The 27,950-nt window shown below is 35.0% G+C and overlaps 2 protein-coding genes across 5 annotated transcripts in view; both read left to right on the forward strand.

Moving 5' to 3' along the window:
• Positions 1–27,950, forward strand: part of dmrt1 (doublesex and mab-3 related transcription factor 1) — a 346,340-nt gene that overhangs the window by 260,650 nt on the left and 57,740 nt on the right. The window lies entirely within an intron of this gene.
• smarca2 (SWI/SNF related BAF chromatin remodeling complex subunit ATPase 2) overlaps positions 1–27,950 on the forward strand; it is a 111,245-nt gene that overhangs the window by 69,587 nt on the left and 13,708 nt on the right. For all 4 annotated transcript variants that reach the window (NM_001044775.2, XM_073949888.1, XM_073949889.1 and 1 more), the window contains 3 exon segments: positions 18,166–18,383; positions 25,753–25,858; positions 26,173–26,274. In NM_001044775.2, the coding sequence (NP_001038240.1) occupies positions 18,166–18,383; positions 25,753–25,858; positions 26,173–26,274 (426 nt within the window).

Here is a 27,950-nt window from a genome sequence, read left to right on the forward strand (position 1 = left end):
TAATGAATAGTAATAGATAATTTGGATGTTAATAAATGTGTTATTAACACAACTTTATGCTGTTTTGTATATATTTTGTATATATATATATATACAGTTGAAGTCAGAATTATTAGCCCCTCTGAATTATTAGCGCCCCTGTTTAATTTTTTCCCCAATTTCTGTTTAAAGGAGGGAAGATTGTTTCAGCACAATTCTAAGCATAATAGTTTTAATAACTAATTTCTAATAACTGATTTATTTTATCTTTGCCATGATGACAGTAAATAATATTTTACTTGATATTTGTCAAGACACTTCTATACAGCTTAAAGTGACATTTAAAGGCTTAACTAGGGTAATAAGGTAAACTAGGCAGGTTAGGGTAATTAGGCGAGTTATTGTATAACAATGGTTTGTTCTGTAGACTATCGAAAAAAAATAGCTTAAAGGGGCTAAGAATTTTGTCCCAAAAATGTTTTTTAAGAAGTTAATAACTGCTTTTATTCTAGCCAAAATAAAACAAATAAGACTTTCTCCAGAAGAAAAAATATTATCAGACATACTGTGAATTTCCTTTCTCTGTTAAATTTTTTTTGGGAAATATTTTAAAAAGAAAAACAAAATCAAAAGGGGGGTAATAATTCTGACTTCAACTGTATGTGTGTGTGTGTGTGTGTGTGTGTGTGTGTGTGTGTGTGTGTGTGTGTGTGTGTGTGTGTGTGTGTGTGTGTGTGTGTGTGTGTGTGTATATATATATATATATATATATATATATATATATATATATATATATATATATATATATATATATATATATAATGTACAATATGTAGCCTATATACTGTACACACTATTTTCCCAAGTGTTTATAACTACTGTAAGAAAATATCAGCATTTTAAGTATTATCTTTGCTTGAACTGACCCAATCTAATCCTGTTTAAATGAAATGAAACTGCTCCTACGCAGGTTTGAGCTACCAGAACTGTTGCTATGACAACAACCTTCAGATGCGTTTTGAAGAAAGAAACAATCCTGGATCGTGTCCAATCGTCAACATCCAAATCCAGCTAATTGAGTAATCTGCGTAGGAAGAACGGACCCCTAATCTAAAGTGAGGACTATTAATTCTTTTTAAATCCCTTATAAATGACAATTAAAAGGCTCAGTATCAAATGATTAATACATCTTTGCAATCTTATCTAAAACGTAAAATTACTGTAAAGTTTAAACATTGCTGATTAACAGTAGTGTCAAAGTACAACATTAAATTGGATAAAACAACAATATATTAATTTAACAAAATATTATGATACAGCATTGCATTAAGATACAAATTATCTATTAGTATATGCCTGAACAATAAGATATACAGTTTTATTTGAATTTTTATTAGCTCCCCTTTAAATATGTTATTTTATTTTATTTTTTTAATATTTCCCAAATGATGTTTAACAGAGCAAGGACATTTTCACAGTATGTCTGATAATATTTTTTCTTCTGAAGAAAGTCTTATTTGTTTTATTTCGGCTAGGATTAAAGCAGTTTTTAATTAAAAAATAAATTAATTAAGTTCAAAATTATTAGCCCCTTTAAGCTATATTTTTCGATAGTCTACAGAACAAACCATCGTTATACAATAACTTGCCTAATTACCCTAACCTGTCTAATTAACCTAATTAACCTAGTTAAGCCTTTAAATGTCACTTTAAGCTGTATAGAAGTGTATTGAAAAATATCTAGTAGAATATTATTTACTGTCATCATGGCAAAGATAAAATAAATCAGTTATTAAAGATGAGTTTTTAAAACTATTATGTCAAGAAATGTGTTGAAAAAAATCTCTCCATTAAACAGAAATTGGGGGGGGAAAGGAGGAGGGGGCTAATAATTCTGACTTCAACTGTATAAATGTTAATTTAAAAAGTTTATTAATCATTTACTTATGCATTCTGAATAATTTTTAAAAACTAGCCACTTCTCCCAAATAACTGGTTTGTAAATGATGAAATGTTTAATTTAGCAGTAAAAAAAAATTTAAAAATAACAAAGTAGGAAAATACAATCATTGAGCATTTTAAATTTGTGCTTGTAAGTCAAGAGTAGAGCATTTGTATCTGCAGTTGTAAACAGCTTACTAACATCTGTTAATGTAAAGTTAATGCTTAACAGATAATGAATTGACCATTTGCTAATGCTTATTAAATGATACATGGTGTGTTATTATAAAATGTTACCAATTTAATTTATTATTTTTTGTGATTTTTTCACTTTTGTAACTTTTTAAGTATTGATTTAGTTTTAGTCATTTTAGGATTTTAATTAAACTTTAGTATTTCTGTTTGTTGCCAAGTCCAAATATACCAGATTTTAATTGAAGTTATTTTTTATTTTGATTCAGTTTCTGTTTATTAACATTTTTAAAAAATTATTCTTGTTAACAAAAACATTAAGAGTTTATGCGCTAACATCTGCAAGAAAGTTATTATTTATGAGGTGTAGATTGTTTTCATACAAGCATAGAGCTACTGATAAAGTAAGTGTTAAAAATGGGTCTAAAAACATGAATATTTGACATGAAAAATTATTTCTCTTCAAATATATTTTGAAAAAACATACCTCAATCTTTCTAATGATTGCATCTACTAGCTTCCTCTGATCATTTATTTATTTATTTATTTATTTTTTGGTTTGCCTTCTGGTTAGATTTGTAATTAAAGTATTAAATGGGCTGAAAAAGGTTCGAAACAGCAAATTGTGCATATGCTCGCCTTTCGTCCACAGCAAATCCCCACCACAGTATGATTGATAAGACAACAACGCAGCAGTCAAGACAAATACAGCTCTCATCCATGTGGAATAATTCAGCTCGATCAATGAATCCAATTGCATTACGCTAAATCTCCCAAACACAAATAGTTTATTTTCTTATTCCATCCAGGCACAAATTGACTGCCCTTCTCTTTAACAAGTCTTTTTCATTTCCTCTATCATTTTTGTGTTCAAACCGAACTCTAGTGCTGTCCCAGCTCAGTGGATTGATCCAGCCGAAAACAGGCACTGAAACTGTTTCCATAGGGCATCACGGTTGTTCTTTGCTGAGGCTTCGTCGGCTACAGGGCTTGGCTGGAAGGTAACAAGAGCAAAACTGTATTTGAGCACACAGGCTGAAGGTGTAAAGCAGCAAGGGAGGTAATTATACGTGGAGCCAGTTCCTGGTAAACAGAGGGCCACTGAGGACTAAAAGTATACTGAAAGAGGAAGGAAGTTTGACACACAGCAATCAGATCTTTTTGACTAACAATGTGGGGTCTGTGCGATTTTTATGAGGTGGAAAAAGTCCACTTTGATTAAAGTTATTTGAACCACCTTGCATTTATTGTGGCTCGATGGGAGATTTGGACCTTAAAGGTAATCTCAATAAGCTGTCTTTCACCCTTTTCACTGTTTCACTAAAATTCACCATGAGTTGTGAGGAAATATTTACCATGTGATAGTATCCTCACAAAAACTTTTGTAACTTATATTTCAGGTCATTCTCCAAGATTGCTTTACACAGGAAATTATGACCGAGCATCTCCCCATCGACGCAGCTCAATGGCTCAACAAATTGATTTTGACGCCTGGCTGCACAGAGTTTAGCAAACACTCAACTGTGTTGGGAAAATGAAGTCTGTTTTAGGGTGTGAGAAAAAACGTTTTAGCCTAGAGAGCATGAATATTTGCTATCTGACTTCAGCCTAAATTCTGCTTTTGAGTTCTGGCTTTGTCTTTATTTATTTATTTTTTTTGTTTAGTAGGTCAAGGTGCTGGAAATATTCCTTAGGGATTTTAGTTCATATTGACATGATAGCATTGCAGAATTGTTGGCTGCACATCCATTGCACCACATTGCAAAGGTGCTGTACTGGATTGAGACCCGCTGACTGTTGAGATTAAACTCATTGTCATGTATGGAAAAAGGCATTTATATATATATATATATATATATATATATATATATATATATATATATATATATATATATATATATATATATATATATATATATATATATTAAGGGTGGAGCCGAACCCGAATACAGTATTCGGAAAGGCACGAATAGCGTGTTTTTACGAATACTTATTTCGAACAAATACTTGAAATATTATTTGTATTCGGAAGCAAGAAAAGCATTATATCAAAAAGCTGCGTTTCCTCCTGAGACCACAGTGCGTGAGTGAGAGCGAGAGAGAGCGAGAGAGAGAGAGAGAGAGAGAGATACGCTCAGTCGGAGGGCGGGGCGGAGGTAAAAGGTCTCTGGCACAGGCTTCTCCACAGCAACAGACAGAGAAGGCTCGGCTAAGCGAAAAAAATACTTCTCTGCATCACTATTTTTGTTAAATAGATTTTTGTACCTTAATTGGGTTCCAGATGCAGTTTATAAACTTGTAGCGGAGTTTGTTCGGGATTTTCCATTACGATGCATTTTTGAAGTTTGCAATCGGGTGCTCTCTGTTTACGCAACGTTAGCTCTGTTAGCGCGGTAATTTAGACAATAGACTGTTGACAGAGTAACGTTAACGTTCGTTTATAAAGGTTAAAACGATGCTTGTGCAGTTGTGTTGAATAGTATGCACTTATGGGAGTTATATGGTACGTCTAAATAACTGTCTTTTGCAGACAGCAAGATATATGCTATAGTCTAGTTAACCTTAGCATAGCTTCCCGTCACTTTTTATTAACTTGAAACTCCTCAAATACATTTGGGCACCATGAAAAAGAGTGAAAAAGACTGCTGCTGAGCCATTTCTTGGTCCTCCACCAGTAAAAAAAAATAAAACTTCATGTTCTTTGTGGAAGCATTTTACAGTCAGTGGTGCTGCAGATAAAACAAAGTGATACTGTATAATGTGTGCAAAAGTAAAATCAGCAGAGGCAGATATTAAACATCTGTCAACATCTTCTGTGCATAATCATTCATTTTATTTCCGGCTTAGTCCCTTTATCAATCTGGGGTTGCCACGGTGGAATGAACCACCAATTTATCCAGCATATGTTTTATGCAGTGGCTGCCCTTCCAGCTGCTACCCAGCACTGGGAAACATCCATACACTCTCTTTCACACACATACAATAGGGACAATTTAGCTTACCCAATTCACCTGTATTGCATGTGTTTAGACTGGGGGAAACCGGAGCACCCGGAGGAAACCCACACCGACATGGGGAGAACCCAGTCGAGGCTCGAACCAGCAACCTTCTTGCTGTGATGCGACAGTGCTACTCACTGTGCCACCGCGCAATCTTCTATGTAATGTATTATCACATGCACTAAAAGCATCCTCTCCTGATACTGTCTGTGAACCCCCCACAAGCATCAATCCCCTCAATCAGCACAGCTATGTTCTGCTAAATCCTCCACAAGCACCAAACCATCAACACAGCCACATTCTGCCCCAGCAAGTCAGTTTCAAACATAAAAAAGTAAAAAAAAAAAAAAAACTTTGTGTCTGTTTTGTGGCAGGCAGATGACAATAGCAGGGCTGTATCTTTTAGTATTATATAGAATACTTTTGTTCTGCCAGATCTCCCAGGCAGGGTTTTATTTAGATTTATTTAGTTAATTTTAGTTTTTGGAATTCTGTCCATTGGAAAGAAGTTCTTTCAGAAGAAGAACAGTTTTTTGAAGTATTATTTGTTTTTATTCTGTCTATTCAGTATCCTTTAACAAGAACGGTGGTGGTGGGGTTCATAATATTCACAATGGTATTTTATTAGTTGTTGGTTTAACCATGGATGAGATAATGGCTTCTATGTTATTTTCTTTTCAATGACGTTTCTTGTCACATGTTCAAAAACAACAACCAATATTGCATGTCTATAATTTATATAATGGGTATAATTAAACAACACTTTCACTATAACATAAATTAGAAGTGTTATAGAAAAAATATATATTTTTGCGCCATTTTGAATTTTACTCGAATACAAATACAAATACAAATACAAATACTTTTCCCCCCTCAACAAATACAAATACAAATACCGGTTGCTCCGCACATCCCTAATATATATATATATATATATATATATATATATATATATATATATATATATATATATATATATATATATATATATATATGTATATGTATATGTATATGTATATATATATATATATATATATATATATATATATATATATATATATATATATATGCTTTTCAGTGTACTGCTGTATACCCAAAGCATTTTGCAGCCTTCTCCTGGGATCTCTCCTCACTCTGTACTTGAGTGCAGTATTGAGAGAGAGAGAGAGTGGGTGGATATCCAGACATGGTCTAACACCTCATTTTATAGCAAATTGCCTTGTTTTCCCAAGTTTGCGTGCACCACAAGTAGGCGGGGCAGTGTTTTGTTCAGATGTCAAAACAAAATGGCTAAATATTCTTAATAATGGCAAATGGCTCAAATGACTCTTTTTGAGATGGACAATAGCTTAATATATGATGATTTTTAAAGATTTAAACCTCAGCTGGATGTTTTCATTCACTTAGAGCTGTTACACACTTCTCATTTACAAAACCCATAATAGACCATTTGGAGGGATGCAAACAAAAACGATGGTCCCAACGAATTTCCTGTTTTATTTTGATTTCTATAGCTTCCGAGAATCCAAAGAGCCACATATTAAATAATGTGTAAATAATGTAATGATAGCTGTTTTACTGGGAAGTTATGATTAACTTATTACAGTTATGAAATAGTTTAAATAACAAACAGTAAATGTTCATGGCCAATGACATCATTACATTGAAATGGTCTATAGGGGATGTTTAAAGGTTGTGGCTGTTCCTACAATTAGTTAAAAATATGTAATAATGCTTGTTTATTTTTCATTTACCAACTCATGTTTAGAATTCGATCATTAACTTCTCATGTGCAGGCCTGTATTTGTCAGCATGCTGTTGTGGTTATCACACTAACCAGCGTAGACTATACTGCTGAGAATTTCAATCCAGCAATCTTATTTTTTCTCTCTGCTTATTTGACTACATTGATAATGGCGGGCTGCAATGTCAAGTGATCAAGCGTCAACCGTGACCTTTTAGCGCAATCTCAAATTTTTCATTAGAATCTGGAAACAGTTTCAAATGCTCCGTCGTGTCAGTCATTCAAAGCAGCAGCAGCAGGGCTCGGCTAAGAAATGTATGTGTGGTTAGCTGCTTTTTGACAAGATTAAAATGGTGTTAATTTACACAACAGTTGAGAAATTTTAAGCAAAGTTTTCATTACGACTCTAATCATATCAGCTCATAAAAATGGGCCTTAGTGGTTTTTAATGGGCCATAGTGGTCCCAAAAATAAATCAAATAAAATAATTATTACAATCACTGCCAGCCTGAACTACGAGTAGATCAATGTTTTCATGTTTTTAAGACAAATTCTGACCTTGCAGTCCAAATGTCAAAATCGAGTCCTATTTCAGGTTGGATGTGGGTTATTTAAGTTATTGTTGCCTTTCTATCAGCTCCTACCAGACTAGCTGTTCTCCTCTGACCTCTGACGTAAACAAGGCATTGTTTATGAACAGAAATGCTGCTCACTGGATATTTTATTTTTTCCAGTCATTCTCTATAAACTCTAGAGAAGGTTGTGGATATTCCCAGCCCAGTCTATGTTTCACCAACAGCCATGCTAAGTGTCTTAAATCACATTTCTTACTCTTTTCTGAGTTTAGATTTTAACTTAAGATCATATTACTAGGTATACATACCTAACTACATCCAATGCCATGTGATTGGCCCATTAGACATTTTAGTTAATAACAAGTTGCACAGGTTTACAATACAGAATAAGGTGGCTGGTGAGTGTAAAATTTACTGTAAATATGGTGTTTTTACATATATTAGCTGCGTCCCAACTGGCACACTATATACACAATGCACTCAACAGCATAGTATATGAATGTAGTGCCGTCCCAAATGGAGCACTGTTTTTTTACTAAGCGGAAATTCAAACCGTTTCCCTAATGACGTTTGACGGTTGCCAAATTAGTTGAATAAATGATCAAACTACCAAATAATACCTGCCATGAGTATAACTGCATTCACCACCGGGAGGCGATATAATCACTCTCAGAGAATTTTGCTTTCACAATCCAAAATAAATAATCCAACATGAGTGCCCGAAAGCTCAGCCCCTTCCACTCCATGAGCAAAGCAGCGGCAATGTGTAAAGTGTCGGTTGAATACGGTTAAATAAGTGCATCATCTGAGTTTTTAAAGTGCACTTCTTCTTTTTAGAATTTCAGTGTGAGTGCACCACTATTTATACTACAAAATGGCGTAGACTAGTGCATAAGTATGTGATTTGACACACACGTTTTGTGTTTTTGTGTCAACTCTGCTGTGCCTAAAAAGAGGTAAGCCATTTCTGCTTCTGAAGAAAGGGTTATTCATATTGAGAACCAAGTCATTTTAGTTGTACTGTGGATTGGTCTCTTGAGGCAGCATTAAGATGTCATGTGGGCGTCCTTTTTGACTTTACAAAGTTGTGAAGTTATTACTTTCTGCTAAAAAGCACTGTGAGACAATAACAAATGGGAATAAGCAAAATGAAGCTTATATAATATGTCTCTTGTGATATACTGTAGTCTAGTGTTAGAAAATCAAAGGAAAAGTGCTTGTTTTTTTTCTGTTTTGTCTTTGCCTTCACACATGCATATGATAAATGATGTCTAAAAAGGTGTTTCAAACTGCACTGTCATCAGTTAAGCTCAGTTTAAAGTGGTAATAAAACTGCTACATAGAATAATGTTTCCAGCTAAAAATAAATAAATAATAAAAGACTTGGTAAACAGAAGCAGTGCACAGGTGCACAGAAGTTATTAGTCACAACTGAGTCACATTACACCTGGAAATCAGCGAGATGATTTTAAATTGTATTTATTTTTGTTAGGATGCATTAAAGTGGCCAAAGTTGTTGTGCTTGTTCCAAACGTTTATTTTGAATACAATGCTGTTCTTTTGAGTTTTATATTAATCCCAGAATCCTGATATATAAAAATGTGTATCACAATTTCCAAATATTAAACAATACAAATGTATTCAAGAGTAATAATATTAGTAATTATTTTTGAGCATCAAATTAACATATTAAAATATGCACATACATAAAATATTATTTAAGGATAATGTGACTGGAGCTATTGTATTTGAAACTTAAATAATTACAAAAAATACCTATTTTAAATTGTAATAATATTTCACAATATATCGATTTTACTGTATTTTTTATTAAATGATATAAGCCATGGTGAGCATAAGAAACTGCTTTTAAAAATGAATAAATACAGAGAAATCAAATGAAACATATTGAAATGTACAAATATCCATATATATTCCTCTGTCCTGTTTGGACAACCCATTACGGCCTATGACATTGAAACCTGTCCTTGCACTATCAAGAGTACTCTTCCTTTCACAGGAGCTGCTGAGCTCTTTCCCTCAGATTAGTTTGGTACCCACAGGTGCGACCTCACCATGACAACGGTTGAGGTGAGGGGGGAGAGGTTATTCATTATTGGCTCAGCGTTACTAAAATACAGCCAGAGGCGTCCCTGTAGACAGCCAGTATTTGAACCCAGGATCTCAGCCAGGGGTCTATTATTTGAGAGCTCCAGCTCAGGATTTAAAAGGATGATGTGTACCCTCTGCTCTGACCTGATGCATAATGCACAGAATCGATGTGGTGCTAAAAAACATGCATAATGTTTATTTATATATTTTTTGAGTGCATAAGTGTAAACTTTAATGGGATAAATGTATGCTATCGATCAAAAGTTTAGGGTTGGTGAGACAAACTGTGGAAAGGCTGTTTATTTTATCAAAATTACAGTCTTTTTTAATATTACAAACATTGTAAAAATGTATATCATTGTAATGATATACTTTAAAATAATTTATTCTTCGCAACTATTAATTAGTAAATTAGGAGTTCATCAAGGCAGAAGCTGTAATGAAGAAGTGTTCCCCACACTAATTTAACTGCTTATTTACAGCAGATTAAATTAAGGAATTTGTTTAGAAATTCAGTTATGTGTAATAAAATGAAATGATACAGCATAAAATATCGAACACATGAATAAATGGAGGTGTAGAAAGGCAGTGAAAGCTCAGACAGCAGCTGAAATCCCTTATTCAGTTGTTAAAAAAGCAGCCCTGTCCCTTGTCAGTGTAAATGAATAATAACTGCTTTAGTCTCAACACCTGCATCACCAGATGATGAAAATTAAACCAGGGTGGACTTTTCAGCAAGACAATGATCCAAAATTTTTTTTAAATGATCTTCTATGCAGGCTGTACCACAGCTCTAAGTAGATGAAAACATCCAGCTGAGGTTTAAATCTGAAAGTGCACTGTATTTATTCTTCAAAAATAAGTGTATAAAAAATAAAATAAATAAATTGTCTTCTGTTAGAATGTTTTTTTGCTGTTCATATCAACATCAATACGAGACATAGCCAAATATGACATGCTGGATCTGGTAAATCATGAACTTGCCTTTCCCTTCAAACACTAGCCGGGGGAGGTATTGATCATGATGTGAAGATGATCGATCAGTGATCATTTGAGATGCGGTGCTGTGGGATATAAATGGTTAAAGTTTATGCTCACAAAAATATCAGAGTAAGTAGGTTGCCTTGCGTTATGTTTGTTTCTGTCATTTTTAATAATACAATAACTTTGCCTGCAATGCAGGAAAGAAGGATCAGGAAATACTATTGATGTATATGACTTTGTCAGTACACAGTTCATGGACCCGTTTCATCTTCCTCCAGATCACAACATTTGATGCCGAGTTCAGACTGCATGATTTTAGCCCCGATTTTGACTCGGCGACATGTTTTGAGAAATTGCTGACAAATGCTTGAAATCACAAAATTGGTGCTCGTGTGAGTGACAATCATACAGTGGGAACAATCAAAGACGCAATTTTTACCCCATTAAAGGCTTCTTTCTCGTTATGTTGTTAATAACAAAAGATAAACTACGTGTTTTTGGCTGTGAGACGTAGTTTGGACGAAGTTGTCTGATGAAGTTGTCCTATTGTAAAGTCATGCAATGTGAAAGCCCCTGTCGCCGATCCATCTTGCAGTGTAAACAAAGTAGCGACAAAACGGTAGCCCAGATAGTCATGCAGTGTAAAAACATCTGTGACAACTACTTTGAAAATCATGCAGTCTGAACTCGGCATAAGTGTGGTTGAAATGGTTGCCTCATTTTCTGTAGTTTGCAAAATATGTATTTAATTGTGTGTTGTAACTTGTAATCGCTCTGCACAGCTTGTGCTGTATCTGGTTAACTCTTTATGTTTGCATATCACATGTAAAACATTGATAATACAATGTGTGTTGCTTTCTTTACCGATTTAAACGCATTTCTGAACTCAATTCCCTGGGGTTTGTCCTTGCTATGTCCACCATCAGCTCTCCTTACACACGTGCCACGGTTAGTTTTCAAAATAGTTCAACTTCACCCACTGTGTGGATTAATACTAAATGACTGTATGCCATTGTTATTACTTGGGTTAAGATCTGTTAAATTTACAGAAAAATACCAGCAGCTGTGGTTGCCACAATTTTTCCGTAAAAAATACAGAAGTTTATAGAACTGTTCAAATTTACGAAAAAAAAAAAAAACATATTTCATGAACTAAAACAATGTTCAAAAACTTAGCTTAGTGCTTAAAAACGTAAAGTCTTTCAATGCACTAATGTGTCACTGCATCAGTAGCTACACAGTTACCTTTAAACAAAAGAAGATGCAGCATAAAATCAATTACTCTTAGTTCATCTCAGACTCCACTATGGTGACACAAAAACGTTTTGCAGTATTTTGCTGTTTTTTCTTCATCTTTAATTTACAGTAAAATACCGGCAGCTTTGGTTGCCAGTAATCTACTGTTTTTTACATTTGTAAATTCAGTTTACAGATTATTTCTGTTAAAAATACATTCCAGTCTGTATTTTTTATCAAACACATTTAACCCCTCAAATCCCAGAACAAAATCCTCACTAGTGTCCTCACTACAGAGGGCTGAACACTCAGACAGTGATGAAGTTAATGAGATAATTAAGTGTCTAATTAAAGGAGGATTGAGAATTATTGATGAACAACTGTTAACAAGCAGAATCACTGAAGGAAAGAAAAACACAAACTACAGCCAAAACCAAAGATGAAATCAACTGAAAATAAAACTCTAAATAAAAAAATTGTCATTATAAAAAAGAAAAATACACAATATTAATGTAATTTCTCAAAATCTCAGCAGAGATATTTAAACAACTCCACAAACCTCAGGAGCTTCACTTATTACTGACCTTTGACTTTATTTCTGTCACGTGAACAAAAGCTCCTAATGAAATTTTTGTTGTTCATTTGAAGTCACCATGATGGAGGACAGAGGCTGTTTTAGTTGTGCTCTTCAACTATTTGTTCTGACACCAGATTTAATTTTGCTTCTAAAATAATTGTGTTAATTGCACTATTTGTATAGCATGAAAGGCCAAAAAAATCAATAATAAGTCTGATAAGATTTACTACGATATTAAAACCACCCTCACCCACTTGAGCACTCATTGAAAATATTGTTAATCATAAGTGAGAAATGAATACCACATGCAAATGAAACTACTTAACCTACAGCAGCCAATGACTGTTTAACAGGTCTAAATACATCATTCACAACGAAATAGTTTGATATATGGCATAACTTAAAAACACACAGACATCAATAATTAGTCTTTGAATCTCAACAATGGTGACACACACACACACACACATAAAAATCATATAAAAACAACCCTGAACAATACAAAACACTCTACTAAAATATTATCTCCCAAATCATCGTAAAATAAAGGAAAATAAAGAGATTGTAAGAACTTTAAGCTGCATAAAATAGTCATGCTGCAATGCATGCTGGGAGTTTTGAACTACGCTGGCACCCAGCATGCATTGCAGCATGAATATATTATGCAGCTTTTTTTCCAGCAGCCATGGTTGAGGTTCAAATCCTGATTCTTGATGTCAATGTGTCATAATGTGCATCTGGAGATCTCAAGGTTTTGTGCATAACACTAATTAAATTTTAGTTTCTTATCAGTTCCTTCATAATTGTTTGTTGAATCTCCATGAGAAGCTGTGACATATACAAAAAATAAAAAAAATAAATAAAACTGTTTTCTATAGCTTGACTTATAAAATACTAGAAATTCTATCTGTAACAATTAAGTACACACAATAGAGTTTCTCATTGCCTTTCTTGCTATAACTGATGAGTTTCAGAAGCTCAGTTATAACAGCCAAAGAAACATTAAGATAGAAGAGAAAAGGTTTAAGAGCCCAACTAAAGCAGCCTCTGATCTCCATGATGGTGAGGTCCAATGAAATATTTTCAATAAAAATATAAACCTCTGTTAATTATCAAATATTCTTCAGATATGAGAGAATGCTGTTATTTAATGAAGTTGTTAAATGCTCTGTTTTAATTCAGTTGGTTTGATGTGAGGCTGTGTCTGTAGTTTTAATTCTTGTTCTTTCCTTCAGTGATTGTGCTTGTTAACAGCAGGTGTTCATCATTCACTTGTTTGTGGTCATTCACTCTGTCCAGTGGACTAAACTGATTGACTAATTTAGGGACTAGTGAATGAGTTTGTGTGATGAGATTTCTGACACTCTGATTAGTTTCTCGAAAACAAAGGTTAGATCTGTTACAGCTATTTTCCGTATTTTGTACATAAATGAGCAGTTAATCATTTAACAGTTTTTCACTGTAGATTGTACCGACTTTTAAAATCACTGACTTCTTTACAGTTTATGGCTAAGAAAAGAGCAATATGTTTGTGTTTAACTACATTAATTATTTTCTGCATAAGCTCACACCCACTGTATACTTTGCACTCTAGCTACTTCAACAATATTAATGAGCTGTTGTGGGCGTTTCTTTCCAACCAATCACAACAAACAGAGTCATCAGACCAATCACCTCAGATTAGCGTCACGTAAAGGAGGGTTTGTTACAAATGAATTGCTGAACAAATCATATGGGAGTCAGGATAATAAGGTGCAAATAAATGCATATTATAAGGCAATTACATGTTTTTGATATTGCATGCATATCAGCCTGTTGCAGACCCCAAAATATGACATTTAATAATGCACAATAGGGGCTCTTTAATACATTTTAGTAGTTCATTCTATTGCTATTACCCCTAGCATTTTGTTTTCTTCAGATTTTGGTTTGGTTTATTTGTTTGTTTAAAAAAAATGTTCTCTTTATATCAACAGCTTCTTTAGAAATATATTTACCTGGAAAAAAGCTTTTATGTTAAACAGTTTTAGAACAAATAGCTGTAGGCTGAATGTATAACACCAAAGTGTCTATTGAAAACAGGACAATTACATTTAAATTAGCCCGCATTGTCAAGTGCTAACTTGTTAACCTGATTTGTTTTGCTCATTGATTTAATAACAGAATTAATTCAAAACATGATGTCAAAGAGGGCCATGGTCAAAATATTATTTGCACCTCTGAAAGTCTCACATTAATTTACTTTTATATGCAAATTTGATTTCGGCAGCAAAACACTCTTTAAGGACTGTTTGTTTGCGCATTGTTTATTTCTGGCTCACATTAGGCTCAAATGAGAATTCTGGCTCAGCTGCATAACTGGTGTGTTGATTTTACTTTGCCTGGAGGTTCAGGTCTTCCATATTATAAAACTAACCTTTTGAATTTATCAACAAATGTTACAGAAGAACAAATAACAAAAAAGACAAATATGTTTCCTGCTGTTCAAAGAGAGTGGATTCATCTCTGGAAGACATCGAATTTACTGTGGGTTTCACCAAGGTCTTGCTTATTCAGTAGTGATATTACAAATGCTGTTGGACATCTAGGAGATTTGAAGTCGCACTGTGCTGACCTTCCCCAGCGGGATCACTTGTATACTCCTGCTTTACAATGAAAGCAGGCGTTAGGCTAAACCCAACAGCAGAAATGCAGTGGACCATACAGTACTTCTACTGAAGACGAATGACTCATTCTCTATAAATATTCATGCCAAATGTGTGTTCGGATGAGTCTGAAAGTTGAGAGAATTCCTTTGTATCCATCTGTGGAACAAAAAGGAAGGGTGAGATGGAGAGGAGATGCCGGACAGATGGATTTAATTAAGAGCAGCTCTGAACAAATGCTGAACTCAATCATGTTAGATTGTGAGACTGATGAAAGTCCAAACAGCTCCATAATCAGAGCCCATAGTCAGACTCTCTGTTGGTTCTTTCGTTTCTAGATATAGTTTATGCAAACGAAGGTGGCTTTCGTAGATGCATACTGTATGATGAGTTGGTGAAGTCCTCAAATCAGTGGTACAAGTCGTACATAGTAGGCCAATCAGTGAAATTTGCATTTGCAGAATCACACAGATGGCAATTTCTTTTCTGTTTGGCATATATGTCATTCAGCATGGAGTTGAAAAGATTTTGATGAAAAGCATTTAGCCCTAAAAGCTATACTAACTTTGGTGGATCACATATAGAATAAAAATAACCACCTACATCTGAGTTCACATTTGGTCTAGCAAATCAAATCAATCTAGCTTACCTTTCAATCATAATTCCCCATGCTCCCTCATACTGCATAGACAGCAATGGTCCGAATGCCGAGTTCAGACTGCATGATTTTCAAAGTAATCGTGTCACAGATGTTTTCACACTGCATGACTATCTGGGCTAGCATTTTTTCGCTGCTTTGTTTACACTGCAAGATGGATCGGCGACAGGGACTTTCACATTGCATGACTTTACTATAGGAAGAATCGCCGACAAGTTCGTCCAAACTACGTCTCACAGCCAAAAACACGTCGTATATCTTTTGTTATTAACTACATAATTAGAAAAAGCCTTTAATGGGGTAGAACATGTACATGTTTGCTCACCTGGGTTTAAAGGAAATTAGCCATTTCTCTTCAACGTTGATAATAAACTAATTTCTTTCTGTATGAAACGTCAAACAGACAAGGTTGCGCCTGAGTCCTGTCAAACCTCCACTAGTTTTTCCTTCATTTCGTGGGTCCAAATAAACCGAAAATGAGCGCTTTTAACTTCTCCCCCAGCCTCCCGCTGGCCTGCAGCAGGTATACACACCTGCACACACAAGTGAAAGCTGCTCTCTCATTGGCTGTAGGTGATGGCTGATGTTATTTTCAGTCAAAACTCAATTCACACGGCATGATTTGAATCGCCGACAGCTCCAGATATTTAGCATGCCAAATATCTCACAAGCATCGGCGATTCTCTCAGATCGCATCTTTGATAGTTCATACTGTGTGATTGGCACTCACGTGCACGAGCACCAATTTGCCTGTGATTTCAGGCATTAGTCGGCGATTTCTCAAAACCTGTCGGCGAGCTAAAATCGGGCTATAATCACGCAGTCTAAACTAGGCATAAGACATTCAGAGAACATCTAGAAAGGTTTGGAAAAAGGAAGAAAAAGCATTGTCAAAACATGTCACTTAAGTGGCTTTAAGAACTTTAAATATGACTATATTCACTTATATGTTCTCTCACTTTTCAGCTTGTCAGGGTGCATGTTTACTAAGGGAAATAAAATACATATAGACCAAATATTCAGCAAGAAGTGATAATGCATTTTAATGGTCATCAACATCTTAAATCTTTTCATACTTAGATTTTAAATATTTATTTAAATGAATAAAGCTGTACTTTGTAATATATCATCTTTGCATCCAATTTTTATATATACAGTTGAAGTCAGAATTATTAGCCCCCTTTTGATTTATTTGTTCTTGTTTAAATATTTCCTAAATGATGTTTAACAGAGCAAGGACGTTTTCATAGTATGTCTAATAATATTTTTTGCTTCTGGGGAAAGGTTTATTTGTTTTATTTTGGCTAGAATAAAAGCAGTTTTTAATTTTTTAAAAACCATTTTGAGGTCAAAATTATTAGCCCCTTAAAGCTAATTTAAAAAAAATAGTCTACAGAACAAACCATCGTTATACAATAACTTGCATAATTACCCTAACCTGCTTAGTTGACAATCTAGTTAAGCTTTTAAATGTCACTTTAAGCTGTATAGAAGTGTCTTGAAAATATCTAGTCAAATATTATTTACTGTTATCATGGCAAAGATCAAATAAATTAGTTATTAGAGATGAGTTATTAAAACTATTATGTTTCTCTATTATCTTCTCTTTGTTAAACAGAAATTGGGGGGAAAAATAAAAAGAGGGCTAATAATTCTGACTTCAACTGCATATATAATACACAGTTAAGGCTGATGCAATTTCTAATGTAGTGTCTATAGCCCAAACAGTACATAAAATTAACATTGTTCTCTCTTCTGGCCGCTGTTATCAGTCTCAAACATTTGTTTTCCCCTTTTATTAAAAGTTACGGAAAAAAAACAATTGGGCCCATTTATTTTTCTTATGGAGCAAACTAGAATGCCAAAAAAAGTGTAAATATAATATTAACTGTTGTCTATGTTTACCAAACTATGACAACTTCCGCTGGTTAAGAAACACGGAAATGTGTGGGGGGGGGGGTCTATTTTTTCTAGTGTCCGCAGTGCAACACACAAGCATCATATTGCCTGTAAATGCACACCCTGGTCTCATACTGCATCATTCCTCTGACTAGAAAACATATTTTATTGGATTGTCCAGCTTTAATGACTGCTGAAGGCTTTTTTATGAAGTAAACTCAGCTAAAGAGATATTCAGCAAAGTTTTACCATGAAAGGTTTTAGAATGTTTTATTATGTCTTAGCATTTAAAATCATATCTAATCTATCTGGTTTGTGTTGTATTTATTTTTAATTATCGCTGACTTGTCATTAAATAAAAAAATATATATATGATGATCCTGATCTGATACAGAAGACATTTGCAAACAAATTTGTTGTTGTTTTTTTTTTCCTGGATTTTGAACATCTCTGTATCATTGCTGTCTATGGAGAATGAGGGAACTCTCAGATTTAATCTAAAATATCTTTATTTGTGTTCTGAAGATTCTTAATGTTCTTATGGATTTTGAATGATATAAGGGTGAGAAATTTGATTTCTTTTTTTGGGTGAATTAACCATTTAACTGTTTAACTTTTTTTCAGGCTATAGAAGATGGTAATCTGGAGGAAATTGAGGAGGAAATACGGCTAAAGAGGCGCAAGCGCAGGAGACATGTGGACAAAGACGTGAGGCGTGAGGATGGAGACAAGGCCAAGAAAAGGAGAGGTCGCCCTCCAGCAGAGAAACTCTCTCCAAATCCACCCAAACTCACCAAACAGATGAATGCCATCGTCGATACAGTCATCAATTACAGAGACATGTAAGTGCTACTAAATTTCCAGTAATGGCTCATTGTGGCAAACCCGTTTCTCACCTCACTGTGTTTTTGCAGATGACTTGTTGAATCAGTCCTTCTTAGAATCTGTTTGATTGGTCTTTAATATGCAGCACAGATGACCTGGACTATTAGGTGTTTTTATCCCTCGCTGAGTAATTTTGTTTTGAACATTCTGTTCTCAGCATGTTAGATTTGTTCTTGGAATTTTTAATGTTGCCTGTTGACAGGCATTAATACAGTGTCCAAGACTATACATGTGCAGTGACTCCTGACTTAGGTAACTAGCAGAAATAATGCAGGATGAAGTTTTTTTAGGGCTGTCATGATAAAGGAAATGTAGAAATGTAGAAAAAGTTTTAAAAATCATTAATGGTTTTATTGTTACGTTAGTAGGTTCAGTTAATTCATATAGTGAATTTTTTCACATGAAAATTAAAGCTCACAGAGGCTGTATTAAGTTTATCACAAATACAGTGGAATATTAAATACGTTTTTATACTTTATAACCATGGATCCCTGGATGGAAAAGGTTGGCTAGTTGGTTGAACGCATCAAATCATACTAAATCTGTTGTGTCATCTGATGGATATGCGATAGACACATCTCTCATGTCTCCATGGATTTCAGGCACCCTCTGGTGCAAGCACAGCAGCAGCGCTTCTTGACTATTACACCAAAATGAGTATAGTTCCTAGCAATATCAGCCAAGTAGATAGTTATTTTTATTTTCCACTCAACTTTAAATATAAAAAAATGTATTTGTAGTATCTGTAGTATTGTTCATTTCAGTTATAAAAAGGTTATTTCATGTTTGTCCCTACAAAACATTTACATACATTTACATAGATGATAATATGGAGATGATAATACGGCATAAGAAGTACTGATAGAAAAAAAAAAAAAACATTCAACTTGCTTCAAGTGATTTCAGTTCCTCTTTCAGGAAACTATTGATAACATTATGGCATGTCTTTATTCTTCTCTCAAAATTTTTACAAAGTATTGATCATGCTCCAATTAGAAATTATATTCCGACTCTGTTATTGTGATATTTCAATGAATTTCCCATTTACTAAAACGTGAAATTATGTTTTTAACCTGCCATATCAAATATGGTTTTAGGTTAGCATCTTAACCTAACCCCGCCTGTTTAAGGGAGAGAACATTTTTTCAACACATTTCTAAGCAAAATAGTTTTAATAACTAATTTCTAATAACTGATTTCTTTTATCTTTGCCATGATGACAGTAAATAATTTTTTACTAGATATTTTTCAAGACACTTCTATACAGCTTAAAGTGACATTTAAAGGCTTAACTAGGTTAATTAGGTTAACTAGGCAGGTAAGTGTAATAATTAGGCAAGTTATTGTATAATAATGGTTTGTTCTGTAGACTATTGAAAAAAATATAATTTAAAGGGGCTAAGAATTTTGACCTTAAAATGTTTAATAAAAAATTAAAAACTGCTTTTATTCTAGCTGAAATAAAAACAAATGAGACTTTCTCCAGAAGAAACATTATTATCAGACATACTATGAAAATTTCCTTGCCCTGTTAAACATAATTTGGAAAATGTTTTTAAAAGAAAGAAAAATTCAAAGGGGGGCTAACAATTCTGACTTCAACTGTATAAATTGTTGAAAATATTCAACTCTGTTATTGTCAAGTCTATGTCTAGTCAAGTGCTATAGTTTAAAAAGTTAAATAATTGGATAAATAACAGAATCATATGCTGTATCATGTTTAATAATTTTGTGTTATTTTACATTGATAATGGATTTAGCTTACTGTAAATGATACATTTGCTGTATATCTTTCAAGTTTAAAATTAGTTCATGTTTAAAATTGCATGAAATGTATCAGCAAGTCTGTGAACACCATACAATACACCATACAGTACACAACATTAATGCACAGTGTCATTACTGGAGTCACAGTTTTATGTGACAGTTTTTCTAGTGTACACACCATACATCTCAGCATAGGCATTGTACATCAGACCCTGGTGTCACATGTGTTTTCCGTGGCAGTAAGCATTGTTTATAATAATGCATGACCATGCTTGAGTACACCTTTTTGTTTTTCCAAAGCCAAGGGTATATAGATAATTCCCATAGCGCGAATGGGTGGATGTGATACAATGGGCAATTTACAGTTGCAGCTCTTGCTAATTCTCCCTCACAGCTCAGATGATTAATGTGACACATTTGTGATGAAATTGATTAATTGGAAGTAATGTTGATTACTCAGTATGTTGATTAATCAGTGTCCTTATTTGTAGTTGTCTGAATGCCACACTGGGTAATTTTGAAACCAACTTCAGTGTGACACTTGGATGCATTTGAGAATGTCTTGTGAGCAGAGAATTGCTTTGAATGCATCTTGTCAGTAAAAAAAAAAACATTAGAGGGTTGCATTGTTTATAAGCTGGGTGTCGTTTTTGGTGGTCCTTATGACAGCTTCATAGTTAAAATTGCCATGTAAAGTCAGTGTTTGTACATGACAGACAATTTACTCTTATCTAGCCCTTTTTTAAAATCAAAACATCTAGAAATGTCAGTTAAATGATATTTAAGCATAAGCAAAAACAGACATCTAGCAATTACTTAAAATTTATGACTCTTTGTGGAACCTGATGAGTCACATAATGTGAAACTGAGCACTGCTGCATTTTCCTCAAATGACACGAACATCAGTCTCAGTACAGCGCTCCCATGACTAATCCTCAACAAGACTGCATAAAATGCTTTCAGCGGGGATTTTAAGGTTAAAGTGTGTAATTTATTTGTCACAACCACAAGCAATGATGAGGTTTGAGGTTTTTATAGGTTTTACAGAGATTTTATACTTTGATTACCTGTACTGTCATGCTGTCATATACAGCTCACTTACCATAAATAGAATTTTAACACTAAGGGCTCTATTTTAATGATGTAAGTATACACGTCGCATCCAAATAAATTTTTTTTTTCTATTTTAAGGATGGAAAAATACGGTTTGCACCACAGTGCATGGTCTAACAGGGTTGTTCTTATTGTCTTAATGAGTTATGGGTGTGTTTTGAGCATAACATGCATTAAACCAATCAGAGTATCATCTCTCATTCCTTTTAAGGGTGCTTTCGCACCTGTGAATCGATTCAGTTGTTCCGAAACAGAGATTACAATTGTAACATTGTTGCTCTTTGCTCTTGGAGTGGTTCACTTTCACACTGCAAAGTTTCTAAACGGACCAAAAGAGCTAAAACAAGTCACGTGCGAGTAAACTCTCCTTACATTGGTCAGAGTGTCAGGGTTTATTTTGCAGCGTCCCGCTAAGCTGTCAGAAGAGGTGGTGGTTTGGTGGTGATTGACAGGGTGCGGGTGCGCGACATGTCTGAGGAGGGACGCGGTGGGGAGGGGTGAGAAGGGTGCGCGACGATGCCTATTTGCAATAGGCTTGCATAGATGCAAGATTACCGGGAGATCATTACTCGTTTGCGGGCATCCGGAGACTCGCGAAACTTCCCGCCATGCTCATAATTCTCTCTTCATATAGCCCTAAGCCTATTACATATCCATAAAACATAGTGATATAACCGCGCTCGGATCGGATCGCTTTCTCACTGCAATCGAACCGCTCCAGGGTTCGTTTCAATCGAGCCGAGACCACCTCATTCAAGCGATCTTGGAGGGATTACTTTGGCGCGGAACAGAGCGTGATTGCCCTGTTCACATATGCCAAACAAACCGCGCTAACTGGGCAAACGAGATACGTTCCGAAACAAAAGTGTAGGTGTGAAAGCACCCTAAGAGTCAGTTGCGTCGTGCCATGGTGCATTTGCTATTTAAATGGCAAATTTTGTAAGTAGAAAAACTGAATGCTTCACTAGCAAAAAAACTGCTAAACAGACCATCTGCAGCATGAGGATAAAGAACAAAACTCCTCCATTCAACCTCTTTATTTTCTCTTCACTTTTACTCTTTACTCCTTTACTTTAATAGATTAGGAAACAGTGTTGTGTGCACTCCACTAAAGACATCAATTAGTCTACATATTTAATTTCATTTGTTAAGAGAAAAGATTTGTATCAAAGCTGTTTCTAAATTTAGTTCTAATTTCAAGCAAACGAATAAATGAACAATAATAACAATGTGTGGTCAAATATGTCCAGGAGGACAAATCTAAATGAAAGATTTCAATATAAATATTAATACAATAAAAAAGCCCCTGGACATGAGGAAGGCATGGAGGTTTTTATATTTATGTAGAAAGTAATACTTTTGTAACATTTGATTCCTTTATTTTTCTTTTATATGTATAGATTTTTGTGTATTGCTGTACATCCTGTGTGTATTAAGCAATGTGTAAGCGTTTTGGACCTTCATAAGCACATAAATATGCGCTCTGCGCTGGACTTTAGACCAGCTTTCATTTGCTCAACAGCACAGTCTGTTTCTATTTCTTTCACAGTCTAGTTCTATTTTCAGTTTCGATATATTCATTGCAATGTACCAACAATGCACCAGAACACACCTCTTTTTTAGACCGGAACACCCATGAGTCCACAAAGTGGTGCAAATAGTTTTGCTATTTAAACAACGTGGTGCAAAACGTGAAAATTAGGGTTGTGCAGGTCTGAAAATAGCAACAAGTCGCCCCATACACATTTTGCACTTAATTGCGCGTGGTGTATGATAGGGCCTTAAAAGTCATCTATAGTAGATTTCAAAATCAGTTTTTTTGTGATTCTTCAATTCTCTTAATTTTTATTTTTTTTATGGAATTCTAAAATCAGATCAAATTAAAAGTTAAATGTTTTTGCATGTGTTTAAGTGTGTGAGTGAGAGACCCTGGACCACAGTACTTTGCATGGGTCAAAAATATAGATAAAAAGTAAATCATAATTAAATGCATCCATAATAAAATTTTGCTTTACAATAGTATATATATATATATAATGTGTGTGTGTGTGTGTGTGTGTGTGTGTAAATTTACATATAATTTGTATCATATACATTATATCATAATTTACATCTAAATATAAATAATGTAAATGGTTTTGCGGTCCAGGTTCATATACAGCATACAGATATGCACATAAATACTTAGAGTACATATAGTCCTGAAATATTTTTATTTTTTAATTACTTAATGTCAAACAGCCAGGGCTTTACATTAACACCCGCCAACCCGCCAAATGCGGGTAGATTTTAGTTGTGGCTGGTTAGACAGACTACCTCCACTAGCCACTTTGGCTGGTTTAAGATCATTTTAGATGATAGTTTTATTAAAAGTTGAACAATAAAGATGGCTCAATATTCATGCAAATGTCATCTTAGAATCGAAAAGCAGCACGACAGACAAAAATAGCGTTCGCACAAAGCAAAAGTAAAGAGGTGAATACTGAATGAGAGGATGATCACTCGCGCGCACATGTAATTTGATGTGTGCGACTGTTAAAAAAGCATGCGCGCTCCTGTTCCCTGGCACAAAGCAACCTTGCCTGGAAACACAACTGCTACGATCAGTTGTCTTTAAAAAAGACAGGACAAAAAGTGGGGCAAAGCAGTGGCGCAGTAGATAGTGCTGTCGCCTCACAGCAAGAAGGTCGCTGGTTCGAGCCTCGGCTCAGTTGGCGTTTCTGTGTGGAGTTTGCATGTTCTCCCTGCCTTCGCGTGGGTTTCCTCCGGGTACTCGGTGTCCCCCACAGTCCAAAAACATTCGGTACAGGTGAATTGGGTAGGCTAAATTGTCCGTAGTGTATGAGTGTGTGTGTGTGTGTGAATGTGTGTGTGGATGATTCCCAGAGATGGGTTGCGGCTGGAAGGGCATCTGCTGCGTAAAAATTTGCTGAATAAGTTGGCGGTTCATTCCGCTGTGGCGACCCCAGATTAATAAAGGGACTAAGCCAACAAGAAAATGAATGAATGAGGACAAAAAGTGATGCTCGTGCACCCACAATCTTGCTGCTGCCAAAAGCTCCGGGTATTTTTTAAAACAATTCTTTGTAAGCAGCAGCAATTGCCAGTTTTGTTTTAACTTCTTTTAACAGAAAAGATTAAGGGCCTAACGTTACTCGTGTGCACCTGATCATCCTTCCATTATCACACATGGTATTTTTTTCACCTGCTTTTCTTTTGCTTACGGTTATTTTTGTTAATATGGTTTAATCGTCATTTTTGCAACAGCATTGGTTTAATAGGCGATTAACTCCCCAAGCCCCTGGACAGAGGCTACTGTGCATAGTTTTAGATACATGGCAATAGTTATTTTTTTAAATGTAATTGTTTTTTAAGAAAGGTTTTGTTATATAAAAAGAGCATATACAGCTATATTTTGTATGTTTTTTGAAATCATTTAACTATTGTGGATAAGAAATAATATATATTTTTTATTTTTGGTGTGGTCAGAGATAAATTAAGTAAATCCTTAATGTTGAGCCCTGAAAAGTCTTGTGAAATAAAAATTAAATTGCAATGCGACACCATGAAACCACAACCTATTTGCTCATGCACATTAAGCAGGTTCTTACACAATAAAGTGAAATTATTGAGGTATGTGGACATAACACAAACTCTAAATCAAGTAATTTTAGCATGTCAAAGTCATATTTATGTGTGTATAAAATATATTTTCCCAACAACAAAATTGTGACTTGTGAAAGTAGCACGTGGCTAGTAACGTTGGAAATCTACTAGACACAGTGGCTGGTGATCAAAAAAGTTAATTTCAAGCCCTTTATACAGCAGTTAGCAGTTTTTGCCAAATCGAAATTGTTGCCAAGTTGAGCCACTAATTTAGAGATATTAAACTAAACTAAAAGTTAGTAATGATTAGAAACCATCCTTCAGTTTTGTTAAAAGCTATTTGGTAATGTGCCGCAGTCTGAGCCCAGAGACTTACAGCAAACATGCATCTGCAGCAAAAAAAAAAAACTATAAATTGAGGTGTATATGAAGGTCGACACACCATAATTGCACCAATTTGAGCCCTGATTTAATCACTGAATGTGTAATGAATCATCTGCGCTGTGTCATGAATATTTACAGCAACTGTTGCAGACAGATATGAGCGGAAGTCTTGTGAGGTTAAAAAAAAAAACCTCCTTATCGCTCTCAAGAAATATTGCTTCAGGGGACCTCTATACCATTTCCTGTTGTCCTTGATTTAGATGCGTGTTGTTTCCTGCTGGCTCGGGGTGAGCTTGAGGGTTAATGGCCAGTGAAGCGCCAATCTGATGATAATGTAAACCAGTTGGAGATGATTCCTGCAAGTTTAAAATCCGTCCAGGCTCAGTGCATACTTAATCTCCCAGTGTGCAGTCAGAGGAAGTCAGGATAACCCTCGGCCTCTGTTTCTGATCACAGATCAGGTCGTCAGCTCAGCGAGGTCTTTGTTCAGCTGCCCTCCAGGAAAGAGCTCCCCGAGTACTACGAACTCATAAGGAAACCGGTGGACTTCAAGAAGATCAAGGTAAGCGAGTTACAGTGTATCGTTTATTCCAGTGTGACCCTACACTTGTTATATGTTTTGCTGTGATGTATTATTGTACTAATTATCCTGGATGGACGATAACAGGATTACCCTACCAAAGAGAATTGCCTTTTGATGTGAGATGAGATAAATTGAGATTTTCGTCCTTATGACGAGTCGCCTCGCTCAGCTTGTGTCTTTTTTATATTAATCCGATGATGTTTGAGGCTCTCATTTTCTGTCGCATCTCTAATTGCACCCTACAAGCGAAGGATGTTTTGGGGTGGTGTTAGAAGTGTTCTTGTTTTTTGCAGGAGCGTGTGCGCAGCCATAAGTACAGGAGTGTGAGTGATCTAGAAAAAGACGTCATGCTTCTTTGTCACAACGCTCAGACTTATAATCTCGAGGGCTCTCAGGTGAGTGAAAAAAATGCAACGAACGCTCCGTTACTGTCTTATAATTATTAATTGGCTAAATGCATTACACCCAGGGGTGGAAACAGTACTAAAAACAATCATACTCAAGCAAAATTACCATTACTCGCCCAAAAATGTAGTGTAGGTCGAGTTAAGTTTCTGTTGTAAATATTACTCAAAGTATGAGTAAAACATAGCCCTTTTAAAAGTATTACACTGTTAAAAGCTGATGCTTTTACATGCAATTTGTGTGTGTGTGTGTAAGCATAACATTCTGTAGTGCATTGAGTTATATTTTTAAGACTATTTGGTGATTTCAGCCCTCATACACTAAACATACACAATTCTCTCATCAGTGACATGCAGTCTAAACAGTCTACGTTGCGTGTAAAGATTATGGACATTTTCTTGGACACTTTTAATGCTTCCAATCGGTTTGCTGCATTTATAGAGCGCCTATGTCTTGAAGTAGTTTAGTATGATGCAATTTACTTTGTAATTTGATTGGATAAAAGTACACATTTTCAAAACTACTTAGTAAATTACAATTCCTGAGAAACACTACTCAATTACAGTAATTTGAGTATTTGTAATTCGTTACTTTACAGTGCACCACTGATTAAAATGCAATGTAATATTAAACACATCATTGGCAAAGTATTTGAAATCCACTGATCTGTGTGTAAATGCCTCTTGCACATTTTTATTTATTACTGGCCTTTTCCTGTTGTTATCATATTGTATTTTTCAACCGCTAACAAGCATTGTGCAGTACTGAAGCCACGTTTTCAAAATTGTTCGCTCAATCAGCTAAACAGAAGTCTATGCGGGCAAGCTGTGAATCGTTTTTTCATTGCTTCACTCTAAATGCATGCAATTGTCATTCATTGCCTCTTGCACATGTTTATTTATTACTGGCCTTTCCCTGTTGTTATCATATTGTATTTTTTAACCGCTAACAAGCATTGTGCAATACTGAAGCCACGTTTTCAAAGCTGTTCACTCAATCAGCTAAACAGAAGTCTATGCGGTGCAAGCTGTTAATCGTTTTTTATTGCTTCACACTAAATGCATGCAATCGTCATTCAGTGCCTCCTGCACATGTTTATATATTACTGGCCATTCCTTGTTGTAATTATATTGTATTTTTCAAAACGCATTGTGCAGTACTGAAGCCATGTTTTCAAAGCTGTTCACTCAATCAGCCAAACAAAAGTCCATGCGGAGCAAGCTGTGAATCATTTTTCATTGCTTTCACACTAAATGCTTGCAATCGTCATTCATACACTTTTATAAAACTATACACTTTTAGCGCATTTTTTGCATGCTAACAAACTAATTTTCATGGTAAATTATGGTAAATTCCATGCATTTTGTGCCCTATACTCGTACCAGAAAATGGCATAATCATTCCAGCCTGATGGCAATTTCAGCTGAAAATCTACTCATTCTTGCACCCCCTTGACCCTGTTGTAAATCATGGGCTGTCATTGAGAGCCAAATGCGCACCGTTTCACAATTACATCAATAATACAAATCGTATGACAAAACAGGTGAGATCAATCCTTTAATGATAACAGAATTGCATATTGTGTGTACAATACCATGTCTGTGTTTTCACATGTACCAACATTTTGAAGTGGATTACCAACATTTTGAATTGTACCAACATTTTG

This window comes from Danio rerio, chromosome 5, assembly GCF_049306965.1.
Source record: "Danio rerio strain Tuebingen ecotype United States chromosome 5, GRCz12tu, whole genome shotgun sequence".
In the NCBI taxonomy this organism is placed as follows: Eukaryota; Metazoa; Chordata; class Actinopteri; order Cypriniformes; family Danionidae; genus Danio; species Danio rerio.